Source organism: Melospiza melodia, chromosome 6 (assembly GCF_035770615.1).
Source record: "Melospiza melodia melodia isolate bMelMel2 chromosome 6, bMelMel2.pri, whole genome shotgun sequence".
NCBI lineage: Eukaryota > Metazoa > Chordata > Aves > Passeriformes > Passerellidae > Melospiza > Melospiza melodia.
This window is the reverse complement of record NC_086199.1, coordinates 983600-1001470: the sequence shown is the minus strand read 5'-3', so window position 1 is coordinate 1001470 and position 17871 is coordinate 983600. Positions and strand designations below refer to the sequence as shown.

Genomic DNA, 17871 nt, shown 5'->3' with positions numbered 1-17871 from the left:
TGCGAAAGGGAAATGCCGTTCCGTGAGTTGGAACGGGAGGCTCGTCCCACACATTCTTTTCTCATCTAAGCGCACGTACCAGAAGTAAACACAAAGTTTCACCTTAAATGTGGTGAATTGAAAAGAAATCACCTGTCGCAGACATCTTTTTATGCAAAATCCTTTCCTTAAGATTTTTTCTTCCTGAGAAGCCTCAGGAACAAAATGCAAACAATGGTTATCTGCTGCTGTGCAATGCAACAGGTGCATCTGGGATTGGTCTCATGTGATTGTTTGTAATTAATGGCCACCCACAGCCCAGCTGGCTCGGACTCTCTGTCCAAGCCACAAACCCTTGTTATTCATTGCTTTCTGTTCTTAGCTTAGCTGGCCTTCTGAAAACCTTTTCTTCTATTCTTTTAGTATAGTTTTAATGTAATACATATAATAAAATAATAAATCAGCCTTCTGAAATATAGAATCAGATCTCCATCTCTTCTTTCAATATAAGAGCCCTGTGAACACTGACACAATCACCCAATAGTAATTTTGTTCCCAAAGTCTCATATCCTCTCTGCTCCAAATGCAGCTGGTTTTGTGACTGGGAACAATTAGGAACTTCCCTTACATCAGTGGGTCACAATCCCCCCAAACTTATTGTAGTTTAAATCTTTAGTCCCAGAGTACTTTCAAGGCTGACCCCAGAGCAGCTGTTACCACAGCATCTCTCCATGCTGAGCTGAAAACCCAATAGCTCTTCCTAGAATATTTAACAAATTTCTTGTGGCACCTGATTTCATTAGGGAGTCATGGAAAGAATTAAAAAACCTGTGGAATCACCTCTCTGTTCAAGTATTTACAGACCGTCCAGGCAGTCACGACCTCACTCCTAACTCCTGAACACAAGGCTTGAATGGGGAATAGAACAAGCAATCGAAATTGATCAGTAAATGTAGAACCAGCTATTATTTTGGACTGTGGAGGGTGTGTTAAAGAAATCTGGTTCTGAAGAGACACTGCAGTCACAGCCCTCTGAACTCTGTGTTCTTGGATGCAGATTTTGGCTCGCTTTTAATCTGGGGGTGCTTCTTTTTCAGCTCATTCAATCACAACCCATGAAATGGCTGGGGTTGAAAGGAACCTCAAATCCCACCCAGTGCCACCCCTGCCATGGCAGGGGCACCTCCCACTGTGCCAGGGCGCCCCAATGCCCAACCTGGCCTTGGGCACTGCCAGGGATCCAGGGGCAGCCAGGCCCCTGAGCACAGGCAGCCCCAGGGATGGGTTTGTCTTTGCTCGAGGCAGGATTAATCCACACAGCTTCCCACCATCCTGCACCTGTGTGCACCACAGGGCCTCCCCACAGTTATCCTGAGACCCCAGAGCCCAGGGTTTGTCCCGCCTGGCCTTGATGGCAGCTCATGTTTCATGGATCCATGCAAGAGCCTGAATGAGGGATGTGGGACTCCAGGGGCTCTCCAAATGCAGTTCATTGTACCCAAGGTGTCACAGCAGCCCAGGGCCGTGGGTGACAGAGCTGTGCCCACAGCTGTCAGCTCCAGCTGCAGGCAGCCCTGGACACCCTTAGTTTAGGTCACAATGCATTATAGACTTTTCTGGGCTGAGCATCTTCATACAGCAGAACCAATCTATGCCTTAACTGTTACCTGTAGCCCATCATAACTGCTGTAATCACCATATTCATGTCACTGTTCTCCAGTCACTAACAGTTAGATCAAGACTCTGCTTTTCCTTGAGGGATGTTTAACTTTCCCAGCCCTGTGTGGTTTCTGTGCTCCCCCCTTGGCCAGGTTCCTCACAGGGTAATGGAGCTCATTACCTGTCTGGGATGATGGGAGCATCTCTGCAAGTAGAGGACGACCTCAAATGTCCAACACTTCCAGTCTGGGAACGCCTCCCTTTGGCTGAGGCTGTATCCAAGGGCATCTCCCCCAGGCCCTGCACAAAGGCACAGCAGAACTCATGGACCAGGGGAAGCACAGGGAATCACTGTGGCTGCAGTGCTGCAATTGTCCACAGCCAAGAGTCCCCAGGACACCTCCAGCTGCCCAGGTGCTACACAAGAGCTTTCCCACACACCTTCTCTCGTAGGCTGCCAACAGTTTCCTTAATGTAAGGCAAATCCTTGGGGGGCACAAACTTCTCCAGGATTTTATCCAAGTCAGGATGAGCCATCATGCTGAAGAGCATCCTCCTCCCATAGTACCTGCAGGACAGCACCAGGACATCCAGAACAGGGACTGGCTTTGTCATTCCAGGTGTGTTATTCCAAAATGGAAAGGTACAGGGAGACTGTGTCCAGGGAAGGGAATGGAGCCCCAGGAGAGGCTGAGGGAGCTGGGCAGGGGCTGCAGAACCCCTGAGGGAGCTGGGCAGGGGCTGCAGAATCCCTGAGGAGCTGGGCAGGGGCTGCAGAACCCCTGAGGGAGCTGGGCAGGGGCTGCAGAATCCCTGAGGAGCTGGGCAGGGGCTGCAGAATCCCTGAGGAGCTGGGCAGGGGCTGCAGAACCCCTGAGGGAGCTGGGCAGGGGCTGCAGAATCCCTGAGAAGCTGGGCAGGGGCTGCAGAATCCCTGAGGGAGCTGGGAAGGGGCTGCAGAATCCCTGAGGGAGCTGGGAAGGGGCTGCAGAATCCCTGAGGGAGCTGGGAAGCATTTGTGGCTGCCTCTCCTCTGTGCCCAGCACAGCACATCCTGTGAGCCCCTCTCCTCCTCAGCCAGGGTGTGTGGGAGGTATCCAGGTGATTCCTGCCACAGACACCACCCTGACAGTCCCACCAGTGCTGGGATAGCAGCTGCACTCAAAGGTTTGTTTGGAAGGGACCTTAAATCCCATCCCCTTCCACCTCTGCCAGGGGCAGGGACACCTCCCACTAGCCCAGGGTGCTCCAGGCCCCTCCACCCTTACTGTTCCCCCAGTCTTTTCCCTCCTAACCCATCCTGCCCCTAGGGCAAAGCTCCAGAGGCAGCAGGGCTGTGTCCCCAGGCAGTGCTCACCCCACACCCCATGGGCTGTTCCCCATCCCCAGGAGTGCTCACCCCATAGCTCCAGGGGCTCAGTGACAGTTCCTGTCCCCAGGCAGTGCTGACCCCACACCCCAGGGCACAGTGACAGTCCCCATCCCCAGGGCTCAGTGACAGTTCCTGTCCCCAGGGCTCAGTGACAGTTCCTGTCGCCAGGGTTCAGTGACAGTCCCCATCCCCAGGGCTCAGTGACAGTTCCTGTCCCCAGGGCTCAGTGACAGTCCCCATCCCCAGGGCTCAGTGACAGTTCCTGTCCCCAGGGCTCAGTGACAGTCCCCATCCCCAGGGGCTCAGTGACAGTTCCTGTCCCCAGGGCTCAGTGACAGTTCCTGTCCCCAGGGCTCAGTGACAGTCCCCATCCCCAGGGCTCAGTGACAGTCCCCATCCCCAGGGCTCAGTGACAGTTCCTGTCCCCAGGGCTCAGTGACAGTCCCCATCCCCAGGGCTCAGTGACAGTCCCCATCCCCAGGGCTCAGTGACAGTTCCTGTCCCCAGGGCTCAGTGACAGTTCCTGTCCCCAGGCAGCACTCACCCACACCCCAGGGCTCAGTGACAGTTCCTGTCCCCAGGGCTCAGTGACAGTCCCCATCCCCAGGGCTCAGTGACAGTTCCTGTCCCCAGGGCTCAGTGACAGTTCCCCATCCCCAGGGCACAGTGACAGTCCCCATCCCCAGGGCTCAGTGACAGTTCCCCGTCCCCAGGGCTCAGTGACAGTTCCTGTCCCCAGGGCTCAGTGACAGTTCCTGTCCCCAGGGCTCAGTGACAGTTCCTGTCCCCAGGCAGCACTCACCCACACCCCAGGGCTCAGTGACAGTTCCCCAGGGCACAGTGACAGTTCCTGTCCCCAGGGCTCAGTGACAGTTCCCCATCCCCAGGGCACAGTGACAGTCCCCATCCCCAGGGCTCAGTGACAGTTCCCCGTCCCCAGGGCTCAGTGACAGTTCCCCATCCCCAGGGCTCAGTGACAGTCCCCGTCCCCAGGGCACAGTCCCCGTCCCCAGGCAGCACTCACCCCACACCCCAGGGCACAGTGACAGTTCCTGTCCCCAGGGCTCAGTGACAGTCCCCATCCCCAGGGCACAGTGACAGTCCCCGTCCCCAGGGCACAGTGACAGTTCCTGTCCCCAGGGCTCAGTGACAGCCCCCGTCCCCAGGGCTCAGTGACAGTTCCTGTCCCCAGGGCTCAGTGACAGTCCCCGTCCCCAGGGCACAGTCCCCGTCCCCAGGCAGCGCTCACCCACACCCCAGGAGCTCAGTGACAGTTCCCCACACCCAGGGACAGTTCCCCGTCCCCAGGGCACAGTCCCCGTCCCCAGGCAGCACTCACCCCACACCCCAGGGCTCAGTGACAGTCCCCATCCCCAGGGCTCAGTGACAGTTCCCCATCCCCAGGGCTCAGTGACAGTCCCCGTCCCCAGGGCACAGTTCCTGTCTCCAGGCAGCGCTCACCCACACCCCAGGGGCTCAGTGACAGTTCCCCACACCCAGGGACAGTTCCCCGTCCCCGGGGCACAGTTCCTGTCCCCAGGCAGCACTCACCGTGTCTGCTGGGAGCTGTCCTGCACAAACCGGGCCACGGCGGGCAGCAGCCGCTCGGCCAGGGGCCGGCCCGCGGCCAGCAGGCGCTCGGGGCCCAGGCGCTGCACGATGTCCCCCACGTGCTGGGCCGTGCATCTCCTCACTGCCGAGTGCAGGTGGCTGGGAGGGACAGAGGGAGGGGGACAGCCTGAGGGACGGCCCAGCCCGCAGGCCGCTCACAGTCACCCGCCCTGCCGGCCACACCAACCCTGCGGCCGGGGATGGGCTGGAAGGGACCTCTGGGCCCATCCCTGCCAGCCCTGCCACAGCCGGGGACACCTTCCAACAGGGCTCAGGCAGGGGGTTAGAGTTTCGGTTCTAGCTTTCATTTACATAATTTCATTTCACAAAGCATATGACTGTTCTCTCGATGAGCTCTATGACAAACCGGCCCCCGTGCTCAGAGACACACCTGGGCACTTGACTAAAACTGACTAAAGCAAATTGACTTGATGTCGCTTTAAAATTGGCTAAAGCAGAGTTCAATCGACTCCTAAAGATCCTGCAGGAGTCTCCTGATCCCTGCTTTGCACAAAATAAACACCTGTGCTGATGTAAAGGAGAGAACAGCCAGAATCAGCTTTCAAACTCGTGCAGCAAATGATCCTTTTATCTAAATCCTGCTGCTCCAGCTGGTCCCACTTGTGCTCAGGAACAAAATCCTGCAAACTCTAACATCTCCAATTTTATATTTGGATTAAAAATGCTACTTTGAGGACAACTTGTAACTCCTGCTGCACTTTCAAGGGGAAAACAAGAATTGAGAGGCTGAGAGACCTCACTCCATGAAGCAAAGAAGCCCCTGCTCATGGAAACGGCTGGAGAACATTTGTGTGCACACAACACCCTAGAGTTAAACACAGTGCATACAGGTAAGAAACAGGATTTTAAAATTCCTGACGTAAAACCACTCTCAGCTCTATCCTGGAATCATGCTCTTGGATCAGGACTCTGCTCACAGAATCCCAGAATGGGTTGGGAAGGAACCTCAAAGCTCATCTTGTTCCAAGCCCTGCCATGGGCTGGGACATCTCCCACTGGAATTATTCTTGTTGGCAAAGTCAAACCCAACTCTGGAGCTGATGAAGAATCAGTATTTCTGTCTAGTCAGGCTGCCAGCACTAGAGCCATGATCACAGAGGGCTGGAAAGGAGCTGAGCAGAAACCAGGTGCATTTAAGAGGTCCCATGAATTGTAAGTGACACCATAACTGAAGGATTGTGTTGTGGTGAATTTAAGCAACTCAGCCCAACTTAGAGAGAAGATCCCTTGTGGAATTACAGTTGTGCCAGACAATCCTTCTCACTTCCTACTGAGACACAGATTTCCCCTCTGAAGGGTCATTCCATATTCCTGTCACAGCCTCTGAGCTGCAGCTGCCTGTGCTCCAGGAGCTTTCCATGGCCAGAGCTTCCTAAAGCCAGGCCTAGAAAAGCTGCACCTTTAAGCCATGCCCTGATGTGTGATCCATTAAAAACATCCTGTACTCCATGAATTGGGAAAGTGTGAGCTGTGAACAGGTTAATCTGTGCCCAAAGGCAGTATTCAGCTCATTCTGATGCCTCAGATAGCAGAAAACCTGCACAAACTCACCAAGTGGAGGGGACAAATCCCTACAGAAAAGCCCTGAGCAAGTGAGTTTGGATCTCAGGGAAGGTGGGGAGGTCTGGCAGAGATAGTCCTGCCCAGGAGGGCCAAGGGGCTCTGGGGCCAAGAAGGGAGAACCCAACAGGGCACTGCCCCTTGGTGTGAATGAAGCCATGGGCAGTTCCTGCCTGCTGCTCCTGAATTCACACAATTATGGAATCAGCCTGCTTTGTGTTGGGAGGTCACAAATCCATGGAAAAGGACACCTTCCCTACCCCAGGCTGCTCCCAGCCCTGTCCAGCCTGGCCTTGGACTATTCCAGGGGTGGGACATCCACCCCAAATCAGTCTGAACCCAAATAATTCATAAAGAATGGAAATCCCAAGGCTGACTTCTGCCTTTCAGTTTACAGAGCAGGGAAGTGCAGCAGAGCTGTCAGGAGACAGAATCCATGTATCCCCAACAAGCAGCTGCCCAGGAAACAAAAGAGAACGTTTGCAACTCTGAAGGTTGGAGCTGTGCAGGAAATCTGTGGAGAGATTTTGAATGGAGCACCTGAAAAGTGTCATGAAGGGAAATGGAGCCTGGAAATGTCACCAAGGGCTGGCAGAGAGGAGAGGAAGCACCAGGGGGTGGCTCAGATGTGGTGAGCAGTGAATGAGGATGGAAAAGGAAAACAGACTGATCAGGGCCAGGGAAAGAAGGGAATTAACTCCACAAAAGAATGGCACTGAGAAGGAAATTAAAATGCAGACACAAAGGCTCAGCCTAGAGAGGAGGAATCAAGCAAGATAGATGCAGCTAGAGAAGTGGAAGTTATAAATCAGTTTTCTAAATAAAGAGAGGTGCTGAGAAGTGGCCAAGGCAGGAACTGACTGCAGAGCAAAGGAGGAAAAGAAAGAACATTATGTCAGCTTTACCAGGCAAAGCAAAACAGCAGCTCCCCAAGAATATACAGTAATAGCAAATAAAATCACTGAAGTGATGCAAAACAGCCAGAAAATACACCAAAATCAACAGCCAACCTCTTACACAATGCACAGAAAGGAACAGAGGGGCTTTAATTCAATTTATGCCAACAAACATTGCCCTGGGTAGAGGTTTAGCACAGCTGATTTACTGGTTTTCACATTTCTGTCTACTGTACTCTGATTTGATGGTAAAAAGCCTACATTTGATAAATTACTCTATTCACAATATTCTTTATAAAGTCTTTATAGGAATTACCTTTGCCCTCCATTTATAAGAGAACAAAGTGCACGTGCTGGAGTCACATTATTAACCATGGCCTTCAGTGCCTTGTCTACCTCTTCCCTTATAAAAGTGTTGGATTCCCCAGCTTTGTGCAAAAGGACTTTTACTGCATTATCTACTTCTTGATCCATGCTCTTTTTCAGGTGGGTGAACAAATCCCCTAAACAGACCACAGCAGCTCGAGAAACACCTGAGCGTAAATTCTTGACCTGCACACAGGAAAAACCCAAAAAACAATGAATAATGTTGATCATAGAGACTTCAAAATAAATATTCATCTTTGCCCTTTGTCTTTTTAAGTAACATTACAAGCAACTGAGAAACACATTTCTAACTTGATTCACAATGGGTGAGAATTAAAATACACACTCATAAAAATGTTATAAAGTTAAAATCTACATTTTCTCAGCCTCTGAGTCTCAAATCATCCTTGAGACTGCTCAGTTGAGGAAAACTCACCAGAGGTGAGCATAAATCACTTCAAAGAGCTGTAAAATACATATATACACACAGAGGGCCAGTGGAATATTCTGATAGGAAAATTTAACCTCTTGAGCCACAGCCAGAGTTGTTTCATGGAGCTTTGCAGTCAGAATAGGGGCATGGTAGGCAGACAAGCACCTGACAAAGTTCAGACCTTCAATTTTCTTCTCCCTGTGTGAAAAAATAATATTTAATTTCCATTCATTTGAAAAGTCTCATTAAAATATTCAAGTGTGGAGTTCTAAGGAATCAAATAGCAAACAATGTGGATGGCAAAATAAAGCAATGAGAAATAATCCCAGAATGGTCTGAGTTCAAAAGGACCTCAAACCCCACCCAGTGCCACCCCTGCCAGGGCAGGGACACCTCCCACTGTCCCAGGGTGCCCCAGTGTCCAGCCTGGCCTTGGGCACTGCCAGGGATCCAGGGGCAGCCACAGCTGCTCTGGGCACCTGTGCCAGGGCCTGCCCTCCCTGCCAGGCAGGAAACAAAGCAGGAAACTCTCCAAGCAAATCTGTATTTTCCTGTGGGACTGTTCCACACCCCAGCTCTGCTCCCAGCTGGCAGCAGTGGCAATTAAAGGATCTGTTTCCTTCCCCACACTGAAGGGAGTAGCTCTGTAAGCACATCCCGAGTCAGGTGCTTTTATTCCACACAAAGCACCAAGGATGAGCTGCTAATTCCACACAGAGCACCTAAAGGAGCTTCTAATTCCAAACAGAGCACCAAGGCTGGGCTGGTAATTCCACAGAGAGCACCAAGGCTGGGCTGTTGATTTGACACAGAGCCCCAAGGCTGGGCTGCTGACCGCACACAGAGCCCCAAGACTGGGCTGTTGATCTGACACAGAGCTCCAAGGCTGGGCTGTTGATTTGACACAGAGCCCCAAGGCTGGGCTGCTGACCGCACACAGAGCCCCAAGACTGGGCTGTTGATCTGACACAGAGCCCCAAGGCTGGGCTGCTGACAGCCCACAGAGCCCCAGGAAGGTGCTGCTGGTGCCTCTCCAGCCCTTGGACTCTGACTCCCCAAGCCTCTGGAGCCCCAGTTCCCAGCCCTAATTTACAATGATCCCTTAATCTCAAACTTGACTGAATCCCCCTGTTGGATTTAGTCCTTTTCTGACCCAGAGATGGGGTAACTGAGAGGTGGCTTAAAAACTCCTATTTTTATAAACTTTTATATTTACCCAGTATGTATTTGTTCACATACAAACACATACTATGCAAACCCTCGGTCGAACTATAAAATTCCCTACAAATCCATTTCCCACCCTGCTTCTCTCCTCTCTCACTCAGTGCCCTGGCTGTCTCTGCCCTGTGCTGTGTACCACACCTGCCCAGCCCCGTGCCCTCCCTGCCCAGTGCCTGTCATGCCCAGTGCCATGCCCAGCCCCGTGCCCTCCATGCCCAGTGCCATGCCCAGCCCCGTGCCCATCCCCGCTCCCTCCCTGCCCAGCCCCGTTCCCCGCGCCCCGCCCCGCACGCACCAGTCGTGGTCAGCCAGCAGTGCCAGCGCCTCTGCCAGGGCGGGCTCGGGCCGGGGGAAGGGCAGCAGCTCGGCCGGGTCCAGCACCTCGGGGCTCCGCGTCACCGGCGGCTCCCGGCAGCGGCCCCGCCCCGGACACGGCTCCTCTGCCGACAGGGACACCGTCAGCGACAGGGACACCGTCAGGGACACAGCATCAGGGACAGGGACACCGTCAGGGGCAGGGACACCGTCAGGGACACAGCATCAGGGACAGGGACACCGTCAGCGACAGGGACACCGTCAGGGGACACAGCATCAGGGACAGGGACACCGTCAGGGGCAGGGACACCGTCAGGGGACACAGCATCGGGGACAGGGACACCGTCAGGGACAGGGACACCGTCAGGGGACACAGCATCAGGGACAGGGACACCCCGTCAGGGACAGGGACACTGTCAGGGGACACAGCATCAGGGACAGGGACACCGTCAGGGACAGGGACACCGTCAGGGGACACAGCATCAGGGACAGGGACACCGTCAGGGGACACAGCATCGTGACAGGGACACCATCAGGGACAGGGACACCGTCAGGGGACACAGCATCGTGACAGGGACACCCCGTCAGGGACAGGGACACCGTCAGGGACAGGGACACCGTCAGGGGACACAGCATCATGGACAGGGACACCGTCAGGGGCAGGGACACCGTCAGGGACACAGCATCAGGGACAGGGACACCGTCAGCGACAGGGACACCGTCAGGGGACACAGCATCAGGGACAGGGACACCGTCAGGGGACACAGCATCGTGACAGGGACACCATCAGGGACAGGGACACCGTCAGGGGACACAGCATCGTGACAGGGACACCCCGTCAGGGACAGGGACACCGTCAGGGACAGGGACACCGTCAGGGGACACAGCATCAGGGACAGGGACACTGTCAGGGGACACACCATCATGACAGGGACACACCCTCAGGGACACGGGACACACCAAGGGACACACCATCGTGACAGGGACACACCATTAGGGACACGGGACACCAGCAGTGACAGGGAACACGCCAAGGGACACAGCATCAGGGACAGGGGACATGCCATCAGTGACAGGGGACACGCCATCAGTGACACGGGACACACCATCAACGACATGGGACACACCATAAGTGGCTGTGCCAGCTGCAGGCAGGCACAGAACAAACAGCACTGACGCACAGAGTGCTGCTGCAGGAAACAGGGCTTGCCAAGGACGCCAGACCCAGAGTGGTTTGGGTTGGGAGGAGCTGAAATCCCACCCATGGGCAGGGACACCTCCCACTGATGCCTTCAGTTTCAGCTTTTGTGTTTTCCAGACTCTGCACTGCAGTGGTTCACAACTCTGCACTCCACACACAGTGCCAGCAGCTCTCCTCACAGCTCAGGCACACAGAACAATCCTTTCCCTCTCCTCAGGCACTCTCAATCCTTTTCCAGCCCCAGAACCAAGGGCACTGCTGCAGCTCCAGCCCCAAAAGTGCAAGCAGGGGATGGAGGAGAGCAGCCTGGGAGGGTGGGACTGCATCACCTGAGCTGGGATTGGACACTGAACCCAACATGGAAATGGACCAAAGCTGATCAAAGTGGGAGAGCTCCTGACCCTGGGTCCATCTGGGGTGCAGCCCAAGGTGTGTCCTGTGAGGGAATTATTTCCTTTGAACAAATCCCTGCTTTATCCTTTAACTCTGCCCAGCCTCTGTTCTACGCATCACCACCATGGCAGGCCAAGCCCTGGCCTTGGACACTCCCAGGGATCCAGGGACAGCCCCAATCATTCAGAGTTTCATTCATGTAAATTCAATTTTGCACACAACCTTCACTTTTAAGAGTCACCAACACAAAGGTAGTGGCTGTTTAGTGTAAAAACAGATGCACAGTGTGCTAATAACTCAAAAAACTTGAAGAGACACCAGACAAACCCTGGCCACCTTTGAGCACCATCAGTAGGAGGTTCTACTCTTGACATTTTCCTACTGGTTATTTTAAAGGCAATTCAGTGCCAAAATGTACCCAGAAGGGTTTTGGGGACAGGAGGAGTCAGTGTGCTGTCAATGCATGTATCATTTCAGATCCTGATCAAACTAAAAGCCTCTGATGTTTCATGAACTCCCTCACAGATGAAAAATGATCAATGGAACCCCCACTGAGAATTAAATCCCCTCCAGCCCCACAGTACTGATCTTCCAGAGCACCTCAGGACTGTCCCCTGCACAAATAAATTGTATTTTGAAACTGTCCCACTCCACCTACCCAAATATTTTAAGAGTTTCCTGCCCCAGCTTACCAGAATCCAGTAAGGATGAACACTTGGACCTCTTCAAACTGGAGGTTCTTTTCAGGGAAGGGGTCAAGGCCACATTTTCTAAGGACAAAGATCCATTTCTTGGTGATGTCAGTAAATCCCCACAGAGACTAAACCCTAGGAAAGAAGAAAATGTCCAAAATACAATAAAACCAATCAGAAGCAAGTTAAAACTGAGTATTACCAGCCCTAATTTCCACTTCAGCAGCACTGAACAGGGAATATTCATTTAAGACAAACCCTCATCCTCACTTTCTGCTGTGAGTTTCTCTGGTTCACTCATACTCAGTCTAATCCTTTCCCAAGGGAATTCTTCCTTCCCTTCCAAGTCTTTGCCTTCCTGATGCTCTTTATGGTTGTGCTCTTTGTCTTCTTTCCTCCTCCTCCTCAGCTTCTCCTGAGCAGATTTTGACAAGGTCACTTTAATCTGCAAAAAAGAAATCAAGCATAAGTTACCCCAGAACTGAACCCCCAGTTCCTGATGCTGGCCAAGGTCAGCATGGAAAATCAGGATTTTCTCTGATCTGACCCTTCTCTCTCCTGTGTTTTTGACACTTTTTGTGCCTCAGGAACACTCAGCAAAAAAATTTAATCCAGTTAAATTTAAGTTCAGTTTTTTAAAATTTAATCAATTTACTGATTTGAATCTGATCCTGCCAAGGGTTCATATGTTCAACAGAAATCAGAAAATTAAGACACTGTAAATCATTAAGTTTCAGTATTCTTCAGATGTTACTCTAAAGGCTTGCAGAAAAAGTTCCGTTTCAATGTTTTTTGACTTTCTATCACAGCTCACTCAGATAAATCTTGCTCCATTTACATTTGTAAATAGTTTTTAACAAACAGCACCACTCCTCAGAGACCAGATTACGGCCAAATATTCAGGAAGGCTTTTAAGAAAATCTGATCGGAGCTGGATTTGTTCATCCTGGGGAAAACCAGAGCTGATCCCACCCTGCCAATCCCTCCTTCCACATCTGCTTGTGCTGTGGGAGCCAGGGAGGGCATTTCCAGCCCCTCTCCAGGGATCTGAGCACGGTGGGAAGCTCCTGGCACACCCAGGTGGCACCAAAAGAGAATCAGGAGCAGCAGCCCCAAGGCTTTGGCTGTTCCAGTGAAACTCCTGCTGGCCCAGCACAGACTGAGTGAGCAGGGCTGGCTTCCCCCCATGCCCACCAGGCTGGGCAGTTCTTACCTCTCCTTCCTTCCCTGCATGGCCACAGGAACGGGAAGGGCTGTTCTGGAAGCTTCTCCCTGGGGCAGCCTCTGCTCCCTCCCTGGCACCCTGGGCATCCCCATTGGCCACACAGGGCACGGGCTGGCTGGCAGCTGGGCCAGGAGGGCTCCCAAAAACACCTGGAGGGCAGAACAGGGGTCACAGGCTGCTGGGGGATGGAAGGGACATCAAAGCATCTCACTCCAGACCGGAATGTCTATGCAGGAACTGTGACCCTTTCAGACATCATTCTTTGTGCTCCCATTGAACTGGGCATTGTGAAGGATCTACAACATTGCTCAGATCTTTTTGTTCTTCTCCCACCCTACAAAGGCACATCTGCCCTCATTTCATAACTCAGAGAGACACAGGGGATGATTTTGGGTCTTCAGTACCTGTGCCAACCACAGCAACGTCTCCAGATGAGAAACCCAGATCATCCTTTGGTGCAAAACCAGGCACTGACTCTGCAGGGCCTGAAAGCACAAAGAGCACTCACTGTCCATCATGGTGGTTCTGCTCTGGGATGTGTTTCATCCTCCTAAAATGTCACCCCACATCTGGATTGATCCCTTTGCTGAACCAGGCATTGCCAGGTTACTGAAGCCAGCAGGATCTGTTGAACACCCAGATCAGGAATGTTCACATCCCACTGAGAGGAGCCTGGAGCCAGGCTGGCAGAGCTGGGAATGTTCCCTGGAGAGGAGAAGGCTCCAGGCAGAGCTGGGAATGTTCCCTGGAGAGGAGAAGGCTCCAGGCAGAGCTCAGAGCCCCTGGCAGGGCCTGAAGGGGCTCCAGGAGAGCTGCAGAGGGACTGGGGACAAGGCATGGAGGGACAGCCTGTGGACACAGCTTCCTCAGCTCCTTTTCTCCATCCAGTAGAAGCAGAATTGATTAAACACAAATAATCCTGATAGTATAGGGATAAAATGTTTCTAAAATCAAGGGATATTCAGGGCAATTGGCAAAAAAGGCTGGGCCTGGTTGTTCCTGGGAAAATGTTAGGCTTTACTGGATCGTGTGAAATTGCACCTGGGTAATCATTTAATGACTATGATAAATGGTATGGTTGTTAAATGTGATGATTGTTTGGTAATTGGATGTAATTATTGTTTAATTGTAACAAGAATAATGAGAAATGATGTTTGGGGGTTTGATGGAAATTACAAAATCCATGCTTGGATGAAATCAATGTATATAACAGAACAATGTAAGTTTAATAATTAATTTGTAGTTATAAACAATAAGGGTATAAAAACGTGTTCATCCTGAGCCCATGTCAGAGTCAGCTTTGGGTCTGCACCCCTGACACCCAGAGCTCTCCCATAAAAGCAAGCAAAGCACAGAATCACTCTGTGATTGTGTGTTCCTGAACACCAACAATCCCCCAGAGTTCAGGGACCTGCAGTGAAACCCTGGCAGGGTGAAGCACACCAGGAGCACCTCACCTCAGTTCCCACAGGAATGAACTGCACTCCTCACCTGAGCCCCCTGAAATCCCAGTTTGGCCCAGAGCAGGTGGAAACTCCCTTTGTTAGAGGGATGTGGGCTCAGTGCCCAGCCCAGGGGCACTGTGTCCCTCAGGTGGGCACTGACAGGAACATACCTGTGTTGGGGGGCTGCTCTGCCCCCTCTGGGTCTCTGGGCCTGGCTGGAGATGCTTCTGCAGGATGGGATTTGCTGCCAAGTGCTGGGAAAGTGTCTGACCTGTGCAGACAAACACATTTTATAGCTGCAATTCTGCACAATGGTCAAAGCCCAGCCATAAACAACAACAGATTTCAGTTTCTCCATGGCAAAACTATTCCCAGTGTTCTCAAAATGTTAACCCTGAGCAGGAGCAGAATTCAGTGGCAATTATTTGATGAGCAGGTCCATTATGAAGAACACCCTAAAGAAAACCCTTATGAGGAAACCTTACACCAGGACTACATTTAGCATTCACCCATAAGGAAAGGAATTCTTTGGCTTGGGGATTGAGGATGCTGCTTCCAATGAGGCATTTTAAAGGTTATTTTTACAAATGTGACTCAGCACTAATGCACATGGGGAAGGGATGTGAATATAAATTAGCTCTGGGCTGCACAACTGAAATCCTTCTGTTTGTGAATCACTGCAGGCTCCTTCTGCCTATTTGCTTTTTATGTTCCCAATTTGCTTTCTGTTGTGAATGCAGCTCAGTGTCAGTGACATGGGAGGTTCCCTGCTCATGTAGGGCTGGAATTAGGGGATTTTTCAAGTTCCTTCCAACCCAAACCACTCTGGAAGTCTATAAAAGATGCTTTCAGTACACACAAAAATATCTTCAGAGCAGAGCTACAAACAGCTTCATCATGGACTCTGAGAGCAGAGGAGGAGATTTTTGGACTGGAATATTTGCAAAATTCCTCAAAACTCCTTTAATTCCATTAAACAATAGTTTATACTGCTGGGTTATTCCCTTCACAATCAGAGCAGCATTTGTCACCACCCAATTTCTATTTAGAAGAGCTCTGGGAAGGCATTTTAAATTCACAATTATCTCTCAGGAATAAATGGAACCAGCTCTTGATCCACAATAAGAAACATCTGCATTGTTTTCCTCTTCTCAACAAAGCCAATTCAATTTCCAGCCTGTAATAACCCAACCTCACCCTTCCTCTTCACGCTTGTCCTTCTCACTCCCCTGTTCAGCTCTGGCCATGTCCCTGCAGTGCCAGGGAATGTCTTTAATCAAATATTTACTGCCCCTGGCACTGCCCCCTGCCCTGGCCTAATGCAGCTTCATGTTGGAAGCCAGAAAAAAACAGAATAATGTCATTAAGAGAGGAACATAATTCCTATAGAAAAATCAGAGGGGAACATAATCCACACAGAAAAACCAGGCTATTAAGCAAGGCAGTGCTATATAGAACACGTAGCAGTTAACATCATGATTTCACCAAGGCTGTGTGGGGTTCCCAGGCTGAGGTGACACCAAGGGACACTCACAGCACTCTCCTCCTGGGGGCCAGCGTGGCCGCGGGGGAGCCCAGGGACTCCAGGCTGGAAATTCCACTCTCGCCGGTGGAGGTGGTGCCGGGGGAGGAGCCCAGCGAGGGGCAGTCCCCGGGAAATTCCAGTTTCACCGCCGAGTCGGGGCTCTCCAGCTCGGCCATGCTGCTGCTCAGCTTGGCTCTCTTCTTGGCTGCGCTGCTCCGCAGGGACCGCAGCGAATTCTGCATCTGCACAGGGATAAAGGGTTTTCAGCTAAATGAAAATGACCTCAATTAATTCTGCATCTGCACAGGGGGAAATCACAGGGGACACTCACTGCACAGGGATAAAGGGTTTCCAGCTAAATGAAAATGACCTCAATTAATTCTGCATCTGCACAGGGGGAAATCACAGGGGACACACTGCACAGGGATAAAGGGTTTTCAGCTAAATAAAAATGATCCCAGGGAATTCTGCATCTGCACAGGGGGAAATCACAGGGGACACTCACTGCACAGGGATAAAGGGTTTCCAGCTAAATGAAAATGATGAAAATGATCCCAGGGAATTCTGCATCTGCACAGGGGGAAAGGGACAGGGGACGCTCACTGCACAGGGGGAAATCACAGGGGGCACTCACTGCACAGGGATAAAGGGTTTTTTAGCTAAATGAAAATGATCCCAGGGAATTCTGCATCTGCACAGGGGGAAAGGGACAGGGGACACTCACTGCACAGGGATAAAGGGTTTTCAGCTAAATAAAAATGGTCCCAGGGAATTCTGCATCTGCACAGGGGGAAAGGGACAGGGGACACTCACTGCACAGGGATAAAGGGTTTCCAGCTAAATGAAAATGACCTCAGGGAATTCTGCATCTGCACAGGGGGAAAAATCACAGGGGGTACTCAGTGCAGAGGGAAAAGGTTTTTTTCAGCTGTATAAAGTATTTTTCTGAGGGTTCAGCCCAGTCCATGGGGTGCTCAAGGCCCTGCTGGGCAGTGTGATCAGCATACACACTTTTTGGGGGGATTTTAATGGGTTTTTAGGGGATTACAATTATCCCTCTCCTGGGTTCACACAGAATCACTGGGATGGAAGAGACCTACAAGATCATTCAGACCAACCCAATCCTAACACCTCAACTGAACGCTGGCACCCAGTGCCACATCCAAGCTGCTTTTAAATACATCCAGAGATGGTTTAGAACCACCTCCCTGGGCAGCCATTCCAGAACTTTATCACTTTTTCCATAAGGAACTTCTTGCTAAAATCCAACCGATATTTCCCTTGGTGAAGCTGAAGGCTGTGCCCTCTGGTTCTGGCAGTGCTGCCTGTTTTATTTCCCAAAAACAATTATCCTGTGAGCAAACAGCCTGTAATTATTGGAGTTTAATGCTGCAGCACTCTCCCCTCTGTTTGCTGACTATTTTTCACATTAGAAATTCCCCCTCTGTTTAATACCTTGGGTTCCTTTCAGTGGGAAGCAGAGGATGGAAGGTACAGACAGAAAAGGAAGGTACAAACAGAAAAGCCAGCAAGTCACAGAACCCCAGAGTGGTTTGGGATGGAAGGAACCTTGAAGCTCACCTTGTCCCACAGGTGGGGACGCCCTCCACCACCCCAGGCCGCTCCAGGGACGTGGAGCACAGCTAAAAACCCATTTATCCCGTTTCACCCACCTCCTCCTGGTCCACCTGCTCGGGCTGCAGGTGCAGCTCTGCCAGCCCTGCTGCCAGCTCCGTGCCCTCCCTGCTGCCAGGGCGCTCCCGGGGGCTGGGCAGCCGCGGGATGGGGGGCACGGGCCGGGCACCCCTCAGCGCCTGCCCTCTGCCCAGGGCGCTCCTCAGCTGCAGGGGGGGCTTCTCCAGCTGCAGGGGGGGCTTCTCCAGCTGCAGGGAAGGCTTCTCCAGCTGCAGGGAAGGCTTCTCCAGCTGCAGGGAAGGCTTCTCCAGCTGGCTGTCCC

At 52.0% G+C, this 17871-nt stretch overlaps 1 protein-coding gene across 3 annotated transcripts in view; it reads right to left on the bottom strand.

Moving 5' to 3' along the window:
• TOGARAM1 (TOG array regulator of axonemal microtubules 1) overlaps positions 1 to 17871 on the bottom strand; it is a 34305-nt gene that overhangs the window by 6931 nt on the left and 9503 nt on the right. For 2 of the 3 annotated variants that reach the window (XM_063159567.1, XM_063159569.1), the window contains exons 5-17: positions 17588 to 17871; positions 15924 to 16156; positions 14560 to 14660; positions 13349 to 13429; positions 12933 to 13093; positions 11978 to 12164; positions 11720 to 11854; positions 9414 to 9558; positions 7990 to 8095; positions 7415 to 7650; positions 4562 to 4720; positions 2080 to 2206; positions 1820 to 1938 (exon numbers count right to left, since the gene is read on the bottom strand). In XM_063159567.1, coding sequence (XP_063015637.1) covers positions 1820 to 1938; positions 2080 to 2206; positions 4562 to 4720; positions 7415 to 7650; positions 7990 to 8095; positions 9414 to 9558; positions 11720 to 11854; positions 11978 to 12164; positions 12933 to 13093; positions 13349 to 13429; positions 14560 to 14660; positions 15924 to 16156; positions 17588 to 17871 — 2074 coding nt within the window. The remainder of the gene's footprint in view (positions 1 to 1819; positions 1939 to 2079; positions 2207 to 4561; positions 4721 to 7414; positions 7651 to 7989; positions 8096 to 9413; positions 9559 to 11719; positions 11855 to 11977; positions 12165 to 12932; positions 13094 to 13348; positions 13430 to 14559; positions 14661 to 15923; positions 16157 to 17587) is intronic. The other variant, XM_063159568.1, reaches the window with a different exon arrangement.